Source organism: Eumetopias jubatus, unplaced genomic scaffold (assembly GCF_037043125.1).
Source record: "Eumetopias jubatus isolate StellerSeaLion01/CBP00866 unplaced genomic scaffold, mEumJub1_p1.0 scaffold_3, whole genome shotgun sequence".
In the NCBI taxonomy this organism is placed as follows: Eukaryota; Metazoa; Chordata; class Mammalia; order Carnivora; family Otariidae; genus Eumetopias; species Eumetopias jubatus.
The window spans coordinates 114,004,698-114,028,678 of NW_028274809.1; the positions used below are offsets into that span (position 1 = coordinate 114,004,698).

General features: G+C 37.5%; 1 protein-coding gene across 3 annotated transcripts in view; it reads left to right on the forward strand.

The window, feature by feature from the left end:
* Positions 1-23,981, forward strand: part of RNF17 (ring finger protein 17) — a 138,489-nt gene that overhangs the window by 108,587 nt on the left and 5,921 nt on the right. For all 3 annotated transcript variants that reach the window (XM_088021775.1, XM_028106389.2, XM_028106398.2), the window contains exons 29-33: positions 104-229; positions 1,821-1,877; positions 5,277-5,393; positions 20,493-20,661; positions 23,568-23,703. In XM_088021775.1, coding sequence (XP_087877901.1) covers positions 104-229; positions 1,821-1,877; positions 5,277-5,393; positions 20,493-20,661; positions 23,568-23,703 — 605 coding nt within the window. The remainder of the gene's footprint in view (positions 1-103; positions 230-1,820; positions 1,878-5,276; positions 5,394-20,492; positions 20,662-23,567; positions 23,704-23,981) is intronic.

Here is a 23,981-nt window from a genome sequence, read left to right on the forward strand (position 1 = left end):
TACTGTGGTCATCAAAAATCTAATTTCATATTTGCCTACTCAAGAATTTTAATCTTCAGACTTTATTTTTATAGTAATAATTTTGTTTATTGAACTTAAATAGGAATTACCTGAAAACCCATGGGAGAAATTATTTATTCATCTCTATTTTGATGGAATGTCACTTTCTTATTTTATGGCATACCATAAATATTGTACTTTTGAGCATTCTGAAGAGATATTGAAAGAAGTAAGTGAGCTATTTTTCTATAAAAATCTAAACTATAGAAAAACAAATTCTGGATAAAATGTCATATTTTGCCTTACACTTCCAAGTCTTCAGTACAGTTCTTTGTGTCTGATATATTAAGAGAGTATAGAGGATTGTAAATTATTTAGTGAGAAAGTGATACACTAGATCATGCTTTATAAATGTCCTAAAAAAGGCTTAAATTGCACTAAGGTTCAGTTAATGTTTCTGTATCTTTAAACTAAGCTTTATTGATATATAACTTACGTGCTATAAAATTTACCTTTTTAAAGTGTACAATACAGTGGTTTTTAGTATATTCAGAGTTGTTCAATCATGACAGCTATTTAATTCCACAGTATTTGTTATCCAGTGTTGTTTGGATATAGAAATGTATATTCTAAAATGCTAGTAGAATTCACTGCCAGAAAAGGATTCTCTCAGCAGATAAAAATTTGTATTCCTTTTATTTGACATTATAACATTTCCTCTATTTTGCCCTCATACAGGAAACTCCGAGCTGGGTTTTAAGCTTAGCTTCAATAAATAGCACTTTCCAGTTTCCCAGTGCTTCTGTTTTTTAATATTTTAAAAAACATAATTAGCCTGTTATAGATATGTTTTCACATTGCAAGATTTCATAAATATTTAATGGGAATAGGGAACTCATCATAAATAATAACATAAACATTTTATATAGCAAGATATATTTATTTCTAGACTTACAGTTCACGTGTTAGATTTTTAAATATTCCTTTTCATAACAGTACACAGCCAAACATTGAATGTTCCATTCAATATAGAAAACTACTTAATTCTCTCACATAGAAACTGTGATATTACTTTGTACATGTAATCCTCACCGCCAGTTTTTTCTTATGAGCAGAAGGGTGGGTGTGATGTGTGTGTGGGTGTGCATGTGTGTATGTACCCATGTATTTGTATAAAAGGTATACCATCTGTTAAACTGGTTTTATAAAGATTACTAAGTCCCTCCCTTCCAGGTGTACTCTTTAGTGTGAACATTTAAAAAAAATATGTAAGAACTCCTACTCTCTCATAATAAACTGCAGTTGGTCCTTGAACAACACAGGTTTGCTTGGGTCCACTTACATGTGGATTCTTTACAGGGCTGTAAATTTATTTTCTCTTCCTTATGATTTTCTTAATAACATTTTATTTTCTCTAGCTTACTTTATTGTAAGAATACAATATATAATACACATAACTTACAAAATATGTGTTAATCAACTGTTTTTGTTATTGGTAAGCCTTCCAGTCAACAGTAGGCTATTAGTAATTAAGTTTTTAGGAAGTCAGAAGTTATATGTGGCTTTTCATCCCTAACTCTCATGCTCTTCAAGGGTTAACTGTAATTACTATTGACGTGTGTTTAACATAATTTTGAAGATTCTTATTATTGCACTATTAAGATCACTCAGAACATTAGATTTTCCCATAGTTAACACAAAATAACTAAATGAATGCCAACAAGGACATGCACCTAGTTTTTGTGGGGATGAAATATGAAAGTGCCTTAAAAATATTATATAGTTGAAGATGGTTTATTAACAATACTATATTATTTCAGAAACTAACAGATTACAATAAAAAGTATGAGGATGAAAGATGGGAAATAAGATTTGAGGTAAGTTTCAATCCAAATATTTTGGAAACTTTGGGCATTTCATCAGTACAAAGATCTAATATAAGATCAGGAAGTAAGCATTTTCTTTTATAATGGCTTTATTGAGATATAATTTATGTACTGTAAAATTTACCTTTTTAAAGTATACAATACAGTGGTTTTTAGTATATTCAGAGTTGTGCAATCATCACAGCTATTTAATTCCACATTTCATCATCCCAAAAAGAAGCCCCATACCAGCAGGAGTCACTTCCCATTTTTCCCTTTCCCAGTGTCCTGGAGACCACCAATGTTCTGTCTCTCTTGATTTGCCGATTTTAGACATCTTATATAAAGAGAATCATACAATACATAGCCCTTTGTAACTGACTTCTTTCACTGGAATAACATTTTCAAGTTTCATTCATGTTGTAGTGTAGTATGTATCCTTATTGCTGAATAATATTCCTTTGTATAGATTACCACATTTTATTTATGCATTCATCTGTTTATGGATAGTTGGGTTTCTACCTTTTTGCAATTGTGAATAAAGATGTGAACATTTGCATACAAGTTTTAATGTAGGCATCTGTTTTCCCTTCTCTTTTGGTATGGACCTAATTCCTACTAGTGGAATTGCTGAGTCATATGGTGATTCTGTTTACCATTTTAAGGAACTACAAAACTGTTTTCCAAAAGGCATGCACCATTTTACTTTTATACCAGGAATGTACAAGGTTCCATTTTATCCCCATATCCTTATCAGTACGTTACCTGACTTTTTCCCCAGCCATCCTAGGATAGCTATAAAGTAGTATCTCATTGTGGTTTTTTGATTTGCTTTTCTCTCATGACTGATGATGGTGAGCATCTTTTCATATGCTCTTTGGCCATTTATATATTTTCTTTGAAGAAATCTCTGTTCAAGTACTTTGCCCAGGATTTGACACCAAAAGCAAAGCCAACAGAAACAAAATTTAACAAGTGGGACTACTTCAAACCAAGAAGCTTCTGCACAACAAAGGAAACCATCAACAAAATAAACAGGTGGCCTACAAATGGGAGGAAATACTTGCAAATCATATATCTGATAAAGAGTTAATATCCAAAATGTATAAAGAACTTCTACAACTCAATAGTCAGAAATAATCTGATTAAAAAGTGAGCAGAGGAACTAAATAGACTTTTTTTCAAAGAAGACATACAAATAGCCCACAGGTACATGAAAAGGTGCTCAACATCATTAATCATCAGGGAAATGCAAATTAAAACCACAGTGTGGTATCACCTTACATATATTAGAATGGCCATCATCGAAAAGACAAGAAAGAAGTGCTGGTGATGATGTGGAGAAAAGGGAACCATTGTGCACCAGTAGTGGGAATGTAAACTGGTACAACCATTATGGAAAACAGTATGGAGGTTCTTCCAAAAATTAAAAATAGAATTATCATTTTCAATTTCACTTCTAGGTGTATATTCAAAGGAAACAAATCACTGTCTTGAAGAAATAACTGCACCCCTATGTCCATTGCAGCATTTACAATAGCAAGACATGGAAACAATCTAAGTGTCCATCAGTGGATGAATAGATAAAGATGTGGGGTGTGTATGTTACACACACATATATATCTTTACACAGTGAAATAGTGTTCTATTCAGCCATAAAAAGGAAATCCTGCCATTTGTGACAACGTGGATGGACCTTGAAGGCATTATGCAAAGTGAAATAAGTCAAATACTATATGATCTCACTAATATGTGGAATCTTAAAAAAACTGAACTCAGATACAGAGAACAGTTTGGTGGTTGCTAGGGATGGGGGGTGGGGGAAGTGGGTGAAGACAATCAAAAGATAAAAAATTTCCAGTTATAAATAAGTCCTGGGGATGTAATGTACAACATGATGACTATAGTTAACACTTTATTATATATTTGAAAGTTGCTAAGAGAGTAGATCTTAAATGTTTTCATCAGAAAAAAAAAGTTTTGTAACTGTTACGAGGTTATTGATGTTAACTAAACTTGTGGTCATTTCACAGTTATAGACATATACTAAATTATTATGTTGTATACCTTGCACTAATACAGTGTTATGTGTCAATTATATCTCAATAAAACCAGAAAAGGTGGCAAATAAAAACAGAAACGAATGAAAAAAAATCCTCTGCCCATTTTTAGTTGGGTTGATGATGTTGAATTGTAAGAGTTCTTTATATAGTCTGTGTACAAGTCCCTTATCAGATAGATGATTTGCAGATATTTCCTCCCATTCTGTGAGTTGTCTTTTCACTTTGTCAGTGGTACTCTTTAAAGCACCAAAGTTTTTGGTTTTTTTTTTAAAGATTTTATTTATTTGAGAAAGAGTGAGCATGAGTGGGGGAGGGGGAGAAGCAGACTCCCTGCTGAGCAGGGGCTCCCATCCCAAGACCCTGAGATCCTGACGTGAGCCAAAGGCAGATGCTTAACCAACTGAGCCACCCTGGTGCCCTTAAAGCACCAATGTTTTTAATCTTGATGAAGTCTAGTATGTATGCTTTTTTCTTTATCCACTTGTGCTTTTTGGTGCAGGAAGTAGGAGTTTTAATGAAAGTTCCAATTATTTATAAGTAGAATTTTATTCCTGTGGTTATAAAAATAACAAATGTAAAGTGCTTTGTAACAAATTAGTCATATAGCAGTTGGTAGTCACTTTTTGCTGAATTCTAAGTGGTTCAGATAGGTTTTGTTCTGTTTTGCCACCAGTTTGGAAATGTAAATAGTAATAAATTAATCTAATTTGAATGTGATTATTTAACTTTTTATGCTAATTATCATATTTAAGACTCTTTTAAAACTTTCTTAAAGAAACACCACCCACATTTTTATATTTTTGCTTTAAACAACTGCTGACTGCCAGGTTCCTCTTGGGAATCACATAACTTTTTATTATTTGCTATGTTTTTTTGGAATTTAAAGAGAACACACTTTTTTCTGATAATTTTAGCTTAAATCTTCTTTTGGCACTTCATATATTATTTTTTACTATAAAATATGTACATATTCTAAAATGGAATACTATAGAAATGTGAATAGAAAAATGTCCCCCTTTTCTATACCTCAAATATCCCAGTCCCACTAAACAGTGGCAATTACTGTTAACTGTTAGCCATTCTTCTAGAGTTTTATGTGTATATGTAAATATGTATACATAAATAAATATTTATATGAGTGTTTTAACACAGATTTTTTTTTAATTGGAGTTAAAGATCTTTACTCCCATTTTGGTCCTACTAAAACAAAATCATTTTGTGGTATTCATTATCTAAGAGAGCTTGCTTTCTGCTAATGAAAATAAATTGGCAGTGTAATGAATCTTAATAATGTATTGGATTTCTGTAATAGTCATTCTGAAATTTGAATTTATTTGTGGTGCTTTAGGAATTGCTTTTGTCTGAAACAGAGACTCCTATTTTACCACCATATTTGCCTTCATCTCTGCCTCCCCCAGAAGAACTCTACGCTGTTCAAGTTAAGCACGTTGTCTCACCTAATGAAGTATGTAATCTAAATGATTAGTTGTTGGTTAAAAATATAACAGGAAATCTTGGTCCTAAACTCTAGGATTGACTTTTTATGATTCCATCCTCCTTTTTTTTCAAATTTTATTTAAATTCTAATTAGTTAACATATAGTGTAATATTGGTTTTGGGAGTAGAATTTAGTGATTCATCACTTAGATATAACACCCAGTGCTCATCATAACAAGTTCCCTCCCATCACCCATTTATCCCATCCCCTGCCCACCTCTCTCCAACCATCAGTTTGTTCTCTATAGTTAAGAGTCTCTTACAGTTTGCTTCCCTCACTCATTTTTCCCCTTCCCCTATGTTCATCTGTTTGGTTTCTTAAATTCCACATATGAGTGAAATTATATATTTGTCTTTCTCTGACTGACTTATTTCACTTAGCATAATATACTCTACCTCCATCCAGGTCATTGCAAATGGCAAGATTTCATTCTTTTGATGGCTGAGTAATATTCTATTGTAAATATGTATCAGTCTTTATCCATTCATCAGTCAATGGAATTTTGGGCTCTCTCCACAGTTTGGCTATTGTTGATAATGCTGTTATAAACATCAGAGTGCATGTACCCCCTTCAAATCTATATTTTTGTATCCTTTGGGTAAATACTTCATAGTACAATTGCTGGATCCTAAGGTAGCTCTACTTTTAACTTATTGAGGAACCTCCATACTGTTTTCCAGAGTGGCTGCACCAGTTTGCATTCCCACCAACAGGGTAAGAGGGTTCCCCTTTCTCTGCATCCTTGCCAGCATCTGTTCCCTGCGTTGTTAGTTTTAGCCATTCTGACTGGTGTGAGGTGATATCTCATCATGGTTTTGATTTGTATTTTCCTGATGTTGAGTGATGTTGAGCCTCTTTTCATGTGCCTGTTAGCCATCTGTATTTTCTTTGGAAAATGCCTGTTAATGTCTCTACCCATTGCTTAACTGGATTGTTTGTTTTTTGGGTGTTGAGTTTGATAATTTCCTTATAGGTTTTGGATACTAACCCTTCATCAGATGTCATTTGCAAATATCTTCTCCCATTCTGTAGGCTGCCTTTTAGGTTTGTTGATCATTTCCTTCACTGTGCAGAAGCTTTTTATCTTGATGAAGTCCCAATAGTTCATTTTTGCTTTTGTTCCCTTGCCACCAGAGATGTGTCTAGTAAGAATTTGCTGTGGCCAAAGTCAAAGAGATTGTTGCCTGTGTAGTCCTCTAGGATTCTGATGGCTTCCTGTCTCACGTTTAGACCTTTGATTTTATTCTTGTGTATGGTATAAGAAAGTAGTCCAGTTTCATTCTTCTGCATGTGGCTGTCCAGTTTTCCCAACACCATTTGTTGAAGAGACTGTCTTCTTTCCTGCTTTGTCAAAGATTAGTTGACCATACAGTTGTGGGTTCATTTCTGGGTTTTCTGTTCCATTGATGTGTCTATTTTTGTGCCAGGGCCATACTGTTTTGATTACTACAGCTCTGTAATATGACTTGAAGTCCAGAATTGTGATGCCTCCAGGTTTGCTTTTCTTTTTCAAGATTGCTTTGGCTATTCAGGGTCTTTTGTGGTTCATACAAATTTTAGGATTGTTTGTTCTAGCTCTGAAAAATGCTGGTGGTATTTTGCAATGAATGTGTAGATTGCTTTGGGGTAGTATAAACATTTTAACAGTAGTTGTTCTACCAATCCATGAGCATGGAATGTTTTTCCATTTCTTTGTGTCATTCTTAAATTTCTTCCATAAGTGTTCTATAGTTTTCAAAGTACAGATCTTTTACTTCTTTGGTTAGGTTTATTCCTAGGTATCTTATGGGTTTTGGTGCAGTTGTAAATGGGATCGATTCCTTGATTTCTTTTTTTGCTGCTTCATTGTTGGTGTATGGAAATGCAGCAGATTTCTGTACATTGATTTTATATCCTGCAACTTTGCTGAATTCATATATTAGTTTTAGCAATTTTTTGGTAGAGTTTTTCAGGTTTTCTACATAGAGTATCATGTCATCTGCAAATTGTGAAAGTTTGACTATTTTGCCAATTTGGATGCCTTTTATTTCTTTCTTTTTTAATAAATTTTTATTTATTTGAGAGAGACAGCAGAGTAAGAGAGGGAGCATGAGCAGAGGAGAGGGGCAGAGGGAGAGGGAGAAACAGACTCCCCGCTGAGCAGGGAGCAGGACATGGGCCTTGATCCCAGGACCCTGGGATCATGACCTGAGCCAAAGACAGACGCTTAACAGACACATCTGGGTGGTGCCCTTGGATGCCTTTTGTTTTTGTTGTCTGATTGCTGAGGCTAAGGTTTCCAGTACTATGTTAAATAGTAATGGTGAGAGTGGACATCCCTGTCTTGTTATGACAGTAGAGGAAAAGCTCTCAGTTTTTCCCCATTGAGGATGATATTAGTTGTGGGTCTTTTGTATATGGTCTTTATGATGTTGAGGTATGTTCCACCTATCTTTACTCTGTTGAGCGTTTTTATCAAGAAAAGATGCTGTATTTTGTCAAATGCTTTTGCTACATCTGTTGAGAGGATCATATGGTTCTTGTCCTTTCTTTTATGTGGTGTATCACATTGATTGATTTGCAAATATTGAACCACCCCTGTAGCCCAGGAATAAATCCCACTTGATTGTGGTGAATAATTCTTTTAATGTACTGTTGGATTCAGTTTGCTAGTATCTTGTTGATAATTTTTGCATCCATGTTCATCAGGGATATTGGCCTGTACTTCTCCTGTTTAGTGGGGTCTTTGGTTTTAGAACAGGGTAATGCTGGCCTCATGGAAGAAGTTTGTAGTTTTCCTTCCATTTCTGTTAATTGGGAAGAATAAGTATTAACTCTTCTTTAAATGTCTGATAGAATTCCGCTGGGAAACCATCTGGTCCTGGACTTTGGTTTGTTAGGAGATGTTTTATTACTGATTTAATTTCTTTACTGGTATGTGTCTGTTCAAATTTTTTATTTCTTCCTATTTTAGTTTTGGTAGTTTATATATTTCTAGGAATTTATCCATTTCTTCCAGATTGCCCAGTTTGTTGGCATATCATTTTTCATAATATTCTCTTATAATTATTTGTGGTTCTGTGGTGTTGCTTGTGATCTGTCCTCTTTCATTATTTAGGTCCTTTCTCTTTTCTTTTTGGTAAGTCTGGCTAGGGGTTTATCAATTGTATTAATTCTTTCAAAGAACCAGCTCTTAGTTTTGTTGATCTGTTCTACTGGGTTTTGTTTTGTTTTGTTTCTGTATCATTTATTTCTGCTCTAATCTTAATTATTTCTCTTCTTCTACTGCCCTTAGATTTGCTGTTCCTTTTCTCCCTCCTTGAGGTATAAGGTTAGGTTGTTTGAGACTTTTCTTGCTTCTTGAGGTAGACCTGTATTACAATATACATCCCTTTTAGGACCGCTTTTGTTGCATCCCAAAGGTTTTGGACTGTCATGTTTTCATTTTCATTTGCTTACATCTATTTTTTTATTTCTCAATTTCCTGGTTAACCCATTTATTCTTTAGTTGGATGTTCTTTAATCTCCATGTATTTGTGATCTTTCCAAATTTTTCTTGTGGTTAACTTCAAGTTTCATAGCATTGTGGTCTGAAAATATGCATGGTATGACCTCGACCTTTTTGTACTTGTTGAAGGCTGATTTGTGACCCAGTATGTGGTCTATTCTGGAGAATGTTCCATGTGCACTCAAAAAGAATGTGTATTCTGCTGTTTTAGGATGAAATATTCTGAATGTATCTGTTAAGTCCACCTGGTCCAGTGTGTCATTCAAAGCCATTGTTTTCTTGTTGATTTTCTGCTTAGGTGATCTGTCCATTGCAGTAAGGGAGGTATTAAAGCCCTCTACTATTATTGTATTACTATCGGTGAGTTTCTTTATGTTTGTTATTAATTGCTTTATATATTTGGGTGCTCCCAAGGTGGGGGCATAAATATTGTTGGATCTTCTTGTTGGATACACCCCTTAATTATGACATAGTGCCCTTCTTTATCTCGTGTTACAGTCTCTGGTTTAAAATCTAGTTTGACTAATATAAGTATGGCTACTCCGGTTTACTTTAGATATGTATTAGCATGTTAGATGGTTCTCCATCCTCTTACTTTCCACCGACAGGTGTCTTTAGGTCTAAAATGAGTCTCTTATAGGCAACATATAGACAGGTCTTATTTTTTAATCCATTCTGATGCCCTGTGTCTTTTGATTGGAACATTTAGTCCATTTACATTCAGAGTGATGATTGCTATGAATTTAGTGCCATTGTGTTACCTGTAAAGTTGGTGTTTCTGGTGATGTTTTCTTTCCTTCCTAGTCTTTGTTGGTTTTGGTCCTTTTTTTCTCCAAAGAGTCCCCTTTAATATTCTTGCAGGGCTGGTTTAGTGGTCATGAACTCTTAGATTTTTTTCTGGGAAACTCTTTATATCTCCTTCTATTCTGAATGACAGACAACCTTGCTGGAGTTGGCTGCATATTTTTCCCATTCAGCACATTGAATATATCCTGTCATTGTCTTCTGGCCTGCCAAGTTTCTGTGAACAGATCTGCTGCAAACCTTATCCATCTTCCCTTGTAGGTTAAGATTTTTTTTTTCCTTGTTGCTTTCAGGATTCTTTCCTTGTCTGTTTTATGAATTTGACTATGATATGTCTTGGTGATGGCTGGCTTTTGTTGAATTTAATGGGAGTTCTCTGTGCTTCTTAGATTTCAGTGTCTGTTTCCTTCCCAGCTTGGGGAAGTTTTCAACTATAATTTGCTGAAATACACCTTCTGCCCCCTTTTCCCTCTCTTCTTCTGGGACTGCTATGATATGAATATTATTAAGCTTTAAGGAGTCGCTGAGTTCCCTAAGTCTATATTTGTGATCCCATACCTTTCTTTCCCTCTTATTTTCAGCTTCATTATTTTCCATAATTTTATGTTCTATATCACTGATTCATTCCTCTGCTTCGTCCATCCGCATAGTCAAGGCATCCAGTCAGTAATAGCATTTTAAATTTTGGTCTGACTAGTTTTTAGTTCTTTTATCTCTGCAGTAAGGAATTTTCTAGTGTCTTCTATGCGTTTTTAAAGCCCAGCTACTATCCTTATAAGTTTCACATAGCTTACTTATATCTGTATTGATTAAATCCCTGGCTGTTAGTTCTTTCTTTTGGGGTGAATCCCTCAATCTTGTCATTTTGTTTAGGTTACTGTTTTTTTGTATGATTGTTAGGAAAGCCTGTTGTACTCCTGCTTCTGAGAGTAATGGCTATATTAAGAAGAGGTCCAAAAAAAAGCGGGGAGATCCTATATCACTCTGTTGTTGTGTTTTGATGCTCCTACCCTCAAGTCAGTCCTCTGCAGAGTTTTTCCTTGCCTGCAGTGGGGGGGAGGGGTTGGACCTTGTCCACCGTGTGGCAAGTTTTTACTAGGTGTGTCTTGGTCTGCTTGTTAAAAGAAACTAGATCAAAAAAAGAAGAAGCTAGATACTATTTCCCCTAGAACGAAGCTTTGCAGCACTCTATGATCAGTAGCCTTGGTGCATGTGAGGGGTGTGTGCTGGTTTTCTAGGAGAGGGACCTGCTGCACTGATTCTCAGGCTGACTTGCCTTAGTGGAGATGCACCTGCGGGGCACAGGGGCACAGGGCTTGGTGGTCTCCACTGAGGGGGTGCTGTGTTGCTCCCTGAGGTCAGTCAGTGCTGATGGAAGGGGGAGGGAGGAATGGCATCGCTCTGCTCTCTCATCCCCGGCATAGCGAGCTCAAGCCTGCCACTCTTCTGGAAGCCCTCACAGAAGAGCAAACAATCACCCCCCTTGTGCCCCCAGCTTCTGTTAGATCCCTGCCTTCACCCTGTCTGTGTCGGAGCTGTCTGCCTGTCAGGTGGCACAGCCCTCCTGTGTTTTATCTCAAGAATGTGGCTGAGTTTCAAAACTCCAAATTTTGTGGACCCACACTGATCCTCTTGGGGAGGGTCTTGCCATGCTTTTGCCATTTTCAAGTTTGTTCCAGAAAAGTGGTTGCTTGACAATGCAATTGTTTGGAGTCTATGGTAAAGTGTAGCAAAAAGCTGGCACCAAGGCTTGCTGCCCTCAGCTGGTGTCTCTGTTCCTATGTTAGGGAACAGAGCAGCACATTGGCACCACCAGTTCTGTCCCTACAAAAGCCATTTCACCACTCCCAGATGCACTCCAAGAAGGGAAACTGTTTCTCCCCGTATGACCTAGAGGATCCTCAGACCATGCTGCCTGCTCCAGGGTCTCTGCCTTCCTTCACAGTAGGAGTACCACTAAGCCCACCAGGCATGACCTTAGTAGCACAGACTTCTAAAACTTCAGACTTTGAACTGTGCTGCTTATAGTAATCTGCAGGAATCCACGCTTCTCCTTTTCCCAGTCAGTAGTTTTGGGGAAGAGTTTTTCTTGTGTAGTCCCCTACATGCTGCTTCACTTTCTTTTCCTCCCTCTCTCTTTCTCTCTCTCTCCGCAATCAGAGCTCCCTCCCCTCCACAGCACCCGCAGTTGTTTTCTCCCATTAATCCATGCTCCGCAGCCCCTACCTTCCACAAGGTGGTCATTTTTCTACTTGTAGCTGTGCAGTTTTGTTCTTTCAGTCCTCAGATCAATTTCTTGGGTGTTCAAAATGATTTGATGTTTATCTTCCTGTGTTCAAGGGACAAGACAAGCCCAGGGTCCCCCACTCTGCCTTCTTAACTCCCCTTCCCATCTTACTGATTTTAAATAATTGAAAATTGGTGACGTCCAGGGTGCCCACTGTGTAATTTCCTCTTCAGACATTTGTTAATAAAGCACTTGGGTTTCCAGTGTTGTGTTACTTTAGTCATATTTATACCAACACTTAGATTTTTTTAATTATTATGTTAATCACCACACACTACATCATTAGTTTTTGATGTAGTGTTCCGTGATTCGTTGTTTGCGTATAACACCCACTGCTCCATGCAGAACGTGCCCTCCTTAATACCCATCACCAGGCTAACCCATTCCCCCCCCAAAACCCTCAGTTTGTTTTTCAGAGTCCATAGTCTCTCATGGTTCGTCTCCCGCTCTGATTTCCCCCCTTCATTCTTCCCTTCCTGCTATCTTTTTTTTTGTTGTTTAACATATAATGTATTATTTGTTTCAGAGGTACAGGTCTGTGATTCAACAGTCTTACACAATTCACAACGCTCACCATAGCACATACTGTCCCCAGTGTCTATCACCCAGCCACCCCATCCCTCCCACCCCCCACCACTCCAGCAACCCTCAGTTTGTTTCCTGAGATTAAGTTGTTTCCTGACATTAAGAATTCCTCATGTCATTGAGGTCATATAATACATATCTTTCTCTGATTGACTTATTTCACTCAGCATAATACCCTCCAGTTCCAGCCACGTCGTTGCAAATAGCAAGATTTCATTCCTTTTGATGGCTGCATAATATTCCATTGTGTATCTATACCACATCTTCTTTATCCATTCATCTGTCAATGGACATCTTGGCTCTTTCCACAGTTTGCTTACTGTGGACATTGCTGCTGTAAACATTGGGTAGCACGTGCCCCTTTGGATCCCTACATTGGATCTTTAGGGTAAATACCCAGTAGAGCAATTGCTGGATCATATAGTAGCTCTATTTTCAAATGTTGAGGAAGCTCCATACTGTTTTCCAGAGTGGCTGCCCCAGCTTGCATTCCCACCAACAGTGTAGGAGAGTTCCTCTTTCTCCACATCCTCGCCAACATCTGTCGTTTCCTGACTTGTTAATTTTAGCCATTCTGACTGCTGTGAGGTGGTATCTCACTGAGGTTTTGATTTGGATTTCCCTGATGCAGAGCGATGTTGAGCACTTTTTCATGTGTCTGTTGGCCATTTGGATGTCTTCTTTGGAAAAATGTTCATGTTTTCTGCCCATTTCTTGATTGGATCATTTGTTCTTTGGGTGTTGAGTTTAAGAAGTTCTTTATAGATTTTGGATACTAGCCCTTTATCTGATATGTCATTTTCAAATATCTTCTCCCATTCTGTCAGTTGTCTTTTGGTTTTGTGGACTGTTTCTTTCGCTGTGCAAAAGTTTTTTATCTTGATGAAGTCCCAATAATTCATTTTTGCCCTTGCTTCCCTTGCCTTTGGTGATGTTTCCAGGAAGAACTTGCTGCGGCTGAGGTCAAAGAGGTTGCTGCCTGTGTTCTCCTTTAGGATTTTGATGGACTCCTGTCTCACATTGAGGTCTTTCAACCATTTTGAGTCTATTTTTGTGTGTGGTGTGAGGAAATGGTCCAGTTTCATTCTTCTGCATGTGGCTGTCCAATTTTCCCAACACCATTTGTTGAAGAGACTGTCTTTTCCATTGGACATTCTTTCCTGCTTTGTTGAAGATTAGTTGACCATAGAGTTGAGGGTCCATTTCTGGGCTTTCTATTCTGTTCCATTGATCTATGTGTCTGTTTTTGTGCCAGTACCATACTGTCTTAATGATGACAGCTTTGTAGTAGAGCTTGAAGTCCAGAATTGTGATGCCGCCAGCTTTGCTTTTCTTTTTCAACATTCCTCTGGCTATTTGGGGTCTTTTCTGGTTCCATATAAATTTTAGGATTATTTGTTCCATTTCTTTGAAAAAAGGGGATGGTATTTTTTTTTTTTAAAGATTTATTTATTTGACAGAGAGAGACACAGCAAGAGAGGGAACACAAGCAGGGGGAGTGGGAGAGGGAGAAGCAGGCTTCCCGTGGAGCAGGGAGCCCAGTGCGGGACTCAATCCCAGGACCCTGGGATCATGACCTGAGCCGAAGGCAGACACCTAACGACTGAGCCACCCAGGCGCCCCAAAAGTGGATGGTATTTTGAAGGGGATTGCATTAAATGTGTAGATTGTGCTAGGTAGCATTGATATCTTCACAATATTTGTTCTTCCAATCCATGAGCATGGAACGTTTTTCCATTTCTTTGTGTCTTCCTCAGTTTCTTTCATGAGTAGTTTATAGTTTTCTGAGTACATATTCTTTGCCTCTTTGGTTAGATTTAGTCCTAGGTATCTTATGGTTTTGGGTGCAATTGTAAATGGGATCGACTCCTTAATTTCTCTTTCTTCTGTCTTCTGGTTGGTGTATAGGAATGCCACTGATTTCGGTGCATTGATTTAATATCCTGCCACTTTACTGAATTCCTGTATGAGTTCTAGCAGTTTTGGGATGTAGTCTTTTGGGTTTTCCACATAAAGTATCATATCATCTGCAAAGAGTGAGAATTTGACTCCTTCTTTGCCGATTTGGATGCCTTTGATTTCTTTTTGTTCTCTGATTGCTGTGGCTAGGACTTCTAGTACTATGTTGAACAGCAGTGGTGATAGTGGACATCCCTGCCGCATTCCTGACCTTAGGGGGAAAGCTCTCAGTTTTTCCCCATTGAGAATGATATTCACTGTGGGTTTTTCATAGATGGCTTTTATGATATTGAGGTATGTACCCTCTATCCCTGTACTTTGAAGAGTTTTGATCAAGAAAGGATGCTGTACTTTGTCAAATGCTTTTTCTGCATCTATTGAGAGGATCATATGGTTCTTGTTCTTTCTTTATTAATGTATCATATCACATTGATTGGTTTGCAGATGGTGAACCAACCTTGCAGCCTAGGGATAAATCCCACTTGGTCGTGGTGAATAATCCTTTTAATGTATTGTTGTATCCTATTGGCTAGTATTTTGGTGAGAATTTTTGCATCCATGTTCATCAAGGATATTGGTCTGTAATACTCCTTTTTGATGGAGTCTTTGGTTTCGGGATCAAGGTAATGGTGGCCTCATAAAACGAGTTTGGAAGTTTTCCTTCCATTCCTATTTTTTGGAACAGTTTCAGGAGAATAGGTATTAATTCTTCTTTAAATGTTTGGTAGAATTCCCCTGGGAAGCCATCTGGCCCTGGGCTTTTTTTTGTTGGGAGATTTTTGATGACTGCTTCAATTTCCTTAGTGGTTATAGGTCTGTTCAGGTTTTTTATTTCTTCCCGGTTCAGTTTTGGTAGTTGATACATCTCTAGGAATGTATCCATTTCTTCCAGATTATCTAATTTGCTGGCATAGAGTTGCTCATAATATGTTCTTATAATTGTTTGTATTTCTTTGGTGTTGGTTGTGATCTCTCCTGTTTCATTCGTGATTTTGTTTATTTGGGTCATTTTTCTTCTTGATAAGTCTGGCCAGGGGTTTATCAATCTTGTTAATTCTTTCAAAGAACCAGCTCCAAGTCTCGTTGATCTGTTCTCCTTTTCTTTTGGTTTCTATTTCATTGATTTCTGCTCTGATCTGTATTCTTTCTCTTCTCCTGCTGGGTTTAGGCTTTATTTGCTGTTCTTTCTCCAGCTCCTTTAGGTGTAGGATTAGGTTGTGTATTTGAGACCTTTCTTGTTTCTTGAGAAAGGCTTGTATTGCTATATACTTTCCTCTTAGGACTGCCTTTGCTGCCTCCCAAAGATTTTGAACAGTTGTGTTTTCATTTTCGTTTCCATGAATTTCTTTAGTTCTTCTTTAATTTCCTGGTTGACCCATTCATTCTTTAGCAGGATGCTCTTTAGCCTCCATGTGTTTGAGTTCTTCCGACTTTCCTCTTGTGATTGAGTTCTAGTTTCAAAGCATTGTGGTCTGAAAATATGCAGGGAATGATCTCAATCTTTTGGTACCAGTTGAGACCTGATTTGTAACCTAGGATGTGATCTATTCTGGAGAATGTTCCATGGACACTAGAGAAGAATGTGTATTCTTTTGCTTTGGAATGGAATGTTCTGGATATATCTGTGAAGTCCATTTGGTCCATGTGTCATTTAAAGTCTTTATTTCCTTGTTGATCTTTTGTTTAGATGATCTGTCCATTTCATTGACAGGGATGTTAAAGTCCCCCATTACTGTATTGTTGTCGATGTGTTTCTTTGCTTTTGTTATTAATTGACTTATATAATTGCCTGCTCCCACATTAGGGGCATAGATATTTACAATTGTTAGATCTTCTTGTTGGATAGACCCTTTAAGTAGGATGTAGTGTCCTTCCTCATCTCTTATTACAGTCTTTGGTTTAAAATCTAATGTGTCTGATACAAAGATTGCCACCCCAGCTTTCTTTTGGTGTCCATTAGCATGGTAAGTGATTTTCCACCCCCTCACTTTCAATCTGGGGTGTCTTTGGGTCTAAAATGAGTCTCTTGCAGACAGCATATTGATGGGCCTTGTTTTTTTATCCAGTCTGATACCCTTTGTGTTTTGATTGGGGCACTTAGCCCATTTACATTCAGGGTAACGACTGAAAGATATGAATTTAGTGCCATTGTATTGCCTGTAAGGTGACTGTTACTGTATATTGTCTGTGTTCCTTTCTGGTCTATGTTGCTTTTAGGCTCTCTCTTTGTTAGAGGATCCCTTTCAATATTTCTTGTAGGGCTGGTTTCACGTTTGCAAATTCCTTTTGTTTTTGTTTGTCTCGGAAGTTTTTTATCTCTCCTCCTATTTTCAGTGACAGCCTAGCTGGATATAGTATTCTTGGCTGCGTATTTTTCTCATTTAGTGCTCTGAATATATCATGCCAGTCCTTTCTGGCCTGCCAGGTCTCTGTGGATAGGTCTGTTGCCCATCTAATGTTTCTGCCATTGTAGGTTACATATCTCTTCTCCCAAACTGCTTTCAGGATTTTCTCTTTATCTCTGAGACTCGTAAGTTTTACTACTAGATGCTGGGGTGTTGACCTATTTTTATTGATTTTGAGAGGGGTTCTCTGTGCCTCCTTGATTTTGATGACTGTTTCCTTTCCCAAATTAGGGAAGTTCTCTGCTATAATTTGCTCCCATATACCTTCTGCCCCATTCTCTCTTTCTACTTCTGGGATCCCAATTATTCTAATGTTGTTTCATCTTATGGTATCACTTTTCTCTCGAATTCTGCCCCCTGATCCTGTAGTTGTTTATCTCTTTTTCTCAGCTTCTTTATTTTCCATCATTTGGTCTTCTGTATCGCTGATTCTCTCTTCTGCCTCATTTATCCTAGTAGTTACAGCCTCCATTTTTTATTGTACCTCATTAATAGCCTTTTTGATTTCGACTTGGTTAGATTTTAGTTCTTTTATTTCTCCAGAAAGGGTTTCTCTAATAACTTCCATGCTTTTTCAAGCCCAGCTAGTATCTTTAAAATCATCATTCTTAACTCTAGTTCCGACGTCTTACTAATGTCCGTATTGATTCGGTCCCTGGCAGTCGGTACTGCCTCTTGTTCTTTTTGTTGAGGTGATTTTTTTCCATCTTGCCATTTTGTCCAGAGGAGAATAGAGAACAATGCTAACAGGGTAACAACGTCACCAGAAAATATACAGAGAAAATATACACTAAAGAAATCAGAAAAGACCTGAAACTGGGGGAAAAGAAACGGAAAGAAAGAAAAAAGAAAAATAAAAAGATAAAAACAAACAAAAACAAAACAAACAAAAAACAGAATATGATCAAATATGATCAGGCTGGTGCATAGATCAGTGCCACACACTAGATTTTGTGTGTGTTTTGTTCTGTTAGAAGAAAGTGCCTCCCAAAACTTTAAAGGAAGCAAAACTTATATATGTACAAAAATAAGGGTTAATACCATGAAGGGATGGGCTGAGTGTAAAGATTAAAATTATAAAAGATTTTATAAAAGGAATTGATAAGAATTTGGTTGAAAGAAGAAAGAAGAGGATTGAAAAAAAAGGAGAGAATGTGATCAGGCAGAAGACTAGAACAAAGCCATACACTAGAGATTTAGGGTATATTTTGATCTGTTAGAAGAAACTGTATCCCAAAATTTTAAAGGGAGAACAACATATATACATATACATACATACATACATACATACACACACACACACATATATATATATATATATATGCCAAAAATAAGGGTAACTCCTATGAAGGGATTGAATATGACTCGAAAAATAAAAATTTTTTAAAAAGGGATTGATAAGATGTTGGTTGAAAAAGGGAAAAAGAAAAATTCAAAAAAAAAAGTTAAAAAAAATTAACTTTGAAAGACTAAAGAATCATGGTAAAAAAGCCATGAATTCTATTTGCAGTATTCCCCTAGCGCTGGAGTTCTGCCATTCTCATTGATCGGTAAACTTTGTCTTGGCTGGCTGTTCTTGCTGATCTTCTAGGGGAGGGGCCTGTTGCCAAGTGGTTCCGAAAAGACTTTGCTGGAGGCAGAATTGCCCCGCCCTTGCCGATCTGGGCTAAGCAATCTGCTCGGGTTTGCTCTCGGGAGCTTTTGTTCCCTGCAAGCTTTTCATACAGCTTTGGAGGATGAGAGTGAAAATGGCGGCCTCCCAGTCTTCCCCTGGAGGAGCCCAGAGCTCGGGGCCCCACTCCTCAGTGCGCCCCCAGAGAAAAGCAGTCAGTCATTCCCGTCTCCCCGGTCTCTGGCCACACTCCCTGCTCACCCGGCCTGTGACCAAGCGTTTCTGTCTCTGGCACCCGACCCTGTGTGGAGTCTCCAAACCCAGCAGATGCCTGTGGTGCGCTCCCACACCGCTCCTTCCAGGGGAGGAAGGGGAGTCTCCCCGGATCTGCCACTTGTTGGGTCCCTGCTGGAGGAGCAGTGGCCCATTTGTGCCGCGGATCACAGTTTATGGCAACCCCGAGCTGAGAGCCCACTCCTTGGCTCCGTCTCTGCCTCCGGCTTCCCCGCTCCAATACCTGGGAGCTCTGCCGCACTCAGGCACCCCCGGTCTTTCTGTGACCCCAAGGGTCCTGAGACCACACTGTCCCAGAGAGGGTTCCACCCCCCGGTTAGCCACTGGAGTGATGTCCCTTAGCGCAGCCGACTTCTAAAAGTTCCAATTTTGTGCTCCGGGGCTCTATCACTTGCCAGAGGCAGCCGACGGAGGCCCCCTCCCCCGCTATCTTCCTGAATATCGCCTGGGATTCACTTCTCCACATGTCCTACCTTCCAGAAAGTGGTCACTTTTCTGTTCAGAGAGTTTTTGCTATTCTTTTCTTCAATCTCCTGTTGAGTTCGTAGGTGTTCAGAATGGTTTGATCCCTATCCAGCTGAATTCCTGGGACCAGACGAAATCCAGGTCTCCTACTCCTCCGCCATCTTGCTCCTCCCCCCTCAACATTTAGATTTTTAAGGCACAACTATTTCCACCTTTGAAACCTTAAACATCTCATTTCCTTGTCCTTTTCCTACACTGAACTCTAGATGCTTTTTATTCTGCTCTGTTTTTCCATGCTATTTATCACCTTCTAACACATTATGTCACTTTCTTACTATGTTTGTCTGCTTCTCCCTATTAGAATGTAAGTCCATGAAGACTGGGATTTTTGCCCCTTTGGGTCATAGATGTGTCCCCAGGATCTAGAATCCTGCCTAATATATATTAGGCACTCAATAAGTATTGATTGAATAAATAAGTGTCCTAAAGAAAGTTCAATTATATGTCCTTACCTAACAAGAAAGAAGAAGGAAGTGACAAATTAAGTAGCACAGGCAGTTCCTTCAGCTATTTCTCATAGTAAACCATTCTTTCACAGACAAGGGAAGAATTTGCTCTATAATTCCATTAAAGAAAATAGTAGTGTACAACTGTGTTGGTTTTTATAATGATTTCTTTTTGTATTAATTATTTATTGCTGCATAACAAATCACCCCAAACTTAGCAGCTTAAAACAAAACACACATGAGAGTCAGAAATCCGGGAAGATCTCTCATTGCCAGGCTCAATCAAGATATTGGGGGTGGAGCTGGGGCACTGCAGGACCCACTTCCAAAAAGACTTTCATGGATGTTACCTGGAAGGCTCAGTTCTTGGCCCTGTGGGCCTCCCCACTGTCCTACTAAGAACATGGCTGCATGCTCCCCTGAGAGAGAACAGTTGTAGAAAGAGCATACCACCAAAACAGAGGCCATATGTCTTTGATGATCTGATCTCAGCAGTCATGTATCACTTATGTCACGTTCTTTTGGTCACAAAGATCAACTCTGGAATCCTGTGGGAGGGAAACTGTACAAGGGAACATCAGGGCCATTGTTAGAGGCTACCAACTACCACAATAATTTTGTACAGAATTTGAAAGTTTTTTCCTTCCCTTCCCCCCACTTAGGTATATATTTGCCTTGATTCTGTAGAAAGTTGTAATCTGTTTAACCAGCATAGTGATACAGATGACAGTGGAATCAGCTGGGAATCTGAGTCTGAGAGCCTTAATGAAGCACTACGGAGGTTTAATAAGAATGTGGAGACATTTCCTCCTCTGACGGATTTTAGAACAGGTATACTAAATTTTCTGAGTAAAATGGGATTAATAAACTGTTGTTTTAAGGGCTTTTGAGGTTCAGCTATTTCTAATGTTAACTGATATATTTTTTTAATTTTTTACTTAAATTCAATTTAACACATAATGTATTATTAGTTTCAGAGGTAAAATTTAGTGATTCATCAGTTGCATCTAACAGCCAGTGCTCATTACATCAAGTGCCCTCCTTAATGTCCATCACCCAGTTACCCCATCCCCCCACCTGCCTCCCTTCCAGCAATCCTCAGTTTATTTCCTAGAGTTAAGAGTCTCCTTATGGTTTGTCTCCCTCTCTGTTTTCATCTTATTTTATTTTTCCTTCCCTTCCCCTATGTTCATCTGTTTTGTTTCTTAAATTCCACATGAGTGAAATCATATTTTTATATACTTTATATGCATGATCTCTGATTCCTCAAGACACTCAATAGATGATCTTTCTCATTTTCTAGATGAGTGAAGTAAGAGGAGGGAAGTAACTGCCTTGGGTCACTTCCATTTCCTAAAACTCAGGCTGCCTTGGAAAATTGCATAAAGATGATTTTTCTAAGCTTGAGGTTTTGCTATTAGCTCAAATTGTTAGAGTTTTCATTCAGACCTAAATGGCAGTAATTTTAATTACAAACCACCTACAATGATAACTTTGAAGTAGGGTAGGGGAGCTCAGATTTTGTCCTGTCCTATCAGGATAGGTCAAATCATGCTTTTTTTCTTCTAATCCATTCCTACCCATATTTAGTAAATATATGTGATTCTTCTATGAAGAAAATGCATCTCTTTACTGGTGTTGACAATTTCTGAAAAGCATGAATGGTGTCTATGTTTTTATTAATATATATTAATATTTATATTTATGGGTATATATAAATATATAGAGGTATATTTATTCATAGCATTTTGTACATATCAGAGGATATGCTAAAGCAAAGGAAAGCATCAGCCTAAAGTCTTACCTGATTTTACTCAATGAGATTTTAATCAGTTGTGACTCATGTTTGGCTGATAAATAGCACTTGCTATTTTCTCTGCCTGGAATGTTCTTCCCCGAACTGTACAGCAATTTAGATCTCTGCTCAACTGTCCCCGTATTGCAGGTCTTCCATGTCCTCCCCATATAAAGTATAAAGCCTGCCACTCTCCCCTACCCCTTTTTTTCTCCATGCCTTCTATTCCTTTTTTAAATAGCACTGTGAGCAGGGACTCTTTGTACTGCTGTGTCACCAGCAGTTAGAAGGGCACCTTACACAAGTTAGGTGCTCATAAACATTTGCTGAATGAGTGAAAGAATAAATTCATGATTTTTTCTTTTTATAAACTCAGATTTATAGTCTGGAAGAAGCAGTTCCTCATTGTCTTCTTGTCTCGAGGGAAGTCACAGAAACATTCTGTGCATAATGCGATCATTCATGGAGCTATATATAGCTCCATTTTCTGTGGGCACTTTTTTCTGTGGGTATTTTATTTTTTATTCTAAAATAAAAACTTTTTTAAGTATGCATATGTACAAGTTGATTCATAGGCAAGTGCCTATTAAAAAGTTTTGTAGGTTAAAATAATATGACAACTAGGTTGGTTGGGTTTTTTGGTTTTTTATTTTTTTCTATTTTGAGATGAACCTTCAGCCATGTTTTTAAAGCTGGAAATAATAAACGTTGAGACCATTAACAGAGATTCAGTCAATTGCTTACTATGCAGACAACTCTATTAGAGGAGATTCTTTACTGTTCTATTGATAATCTTTTCTATAAACACAAGAAATTGTTTAAAACTCTTTAATAAAAATCTTTGTACATTAAAGTCATATAGTATTTAAATATCACTTGCCCACAAGTACTCTTGTGGAGATTATGTAGAAAAGAATATGATAACATAAAGAGAAGGATGGAAGTAGGGCAAGACAAGAGCCTGAAGTGGGTTCCATCTACTCTGAAATCTGAAAGTGTATGAAGAAAAGGGAAGTACATACTATACTAATTTTTCCACAATTTTACTCAAGCCTAGCATTCATTTATTAGCAGATCTTCTATCGAGCAATTGCTTGTACCAGGTACCATATTAGGAATACAAATACAGTTCTGCACATAAGAACTAGTGGGCTAGCTGAGAGGGGACATGAAAACCAAGTTCAGTATGAAAATAACAGCTCATATCAAAGGTGTATGCACAGTACCATTGGATCATAGAGAAACCAATGACTAGAAGTACTCAGGGCTTTATAAAAATCATGTTGGAGCTGATCTTTAAAAGAGATGTTTATCAGAAAAAGGGCATGGGTGAACATTCTAATTATGGAGAACAACCATGAACTAAAGTAGAGGCTCAGGTAATTCTAGTTAGGTAATACTTGAGAATATATGATAGGTGTTGGTTGGGAGTAGATTGTGAAGAACCCTATAACTGCAGTACTAAGGACTTGATATTGCAGATGGTTATAATGCCGTTGAATTTTAAACAAGGGCAGTTGAATTTTTAAAATTTAATTCTGGTGGTTTTATAGAGAATGGATTGGAGGAGCACAAAATTGAATAGGAGAAACCATTTTATTATCTTTTGCAGAAGATGATGGCTTAAATGAAATGAAATTTTGGGAGTCTAACAAGTGGGGGTATTAGAAGAATAGTCTAAGCCATGGGCAGAACTAGGCACTATGAGAATGGGAGAAGTGCCTTTCTTCAGAACTTAATTCTTAGGAATTAGGAAAAACAAGGTATATAAATTATAAACAGAAAAAAGCAGAATCTAACATATGACAGACTGTTGAGTGTTTAAATATGAATGATGGGTTTATGGTGATTATATTTTCTTTGTACTTTCCTGTATTTAAAAAAATTGTTTTTTAAAGAAAATACAAGGCAATGTGATTTTTTACTTTTTCTGTCTTTCCAGAAATGCCTTGCCTTGCAGAATATGATGATGGCTTATGGTATAGAGCAAAGATTGTGTCTGTTAAAGAATTTAATCCTCTAGCTGTCCTGGTACAATTTGTTGATTACGGATCAACTGAAAAGCTGACAATAAACAGGTTGGGGTTTTTTTTATGTCAACTTAGTTGAATTAGAATTCTTAGAGGTTTTTTAAATAATAATTATTGGAAAATTTTTGGTTTTTCTTTTAAAAGGAAAACTTTTAAAGCTATTTATTAGGATTTTTTAAAAAATATCTGTAAGTCTTTTAATTATAAAATATAGAATTTACCATTTTAGCCATTTTTAAGTATACATTTAATTGTCATTAAGTATATTCAGGATGTTGTGCAGCTATTGCCACTGTCCATTTTCAGGATGATTTCCTAATCCCAAA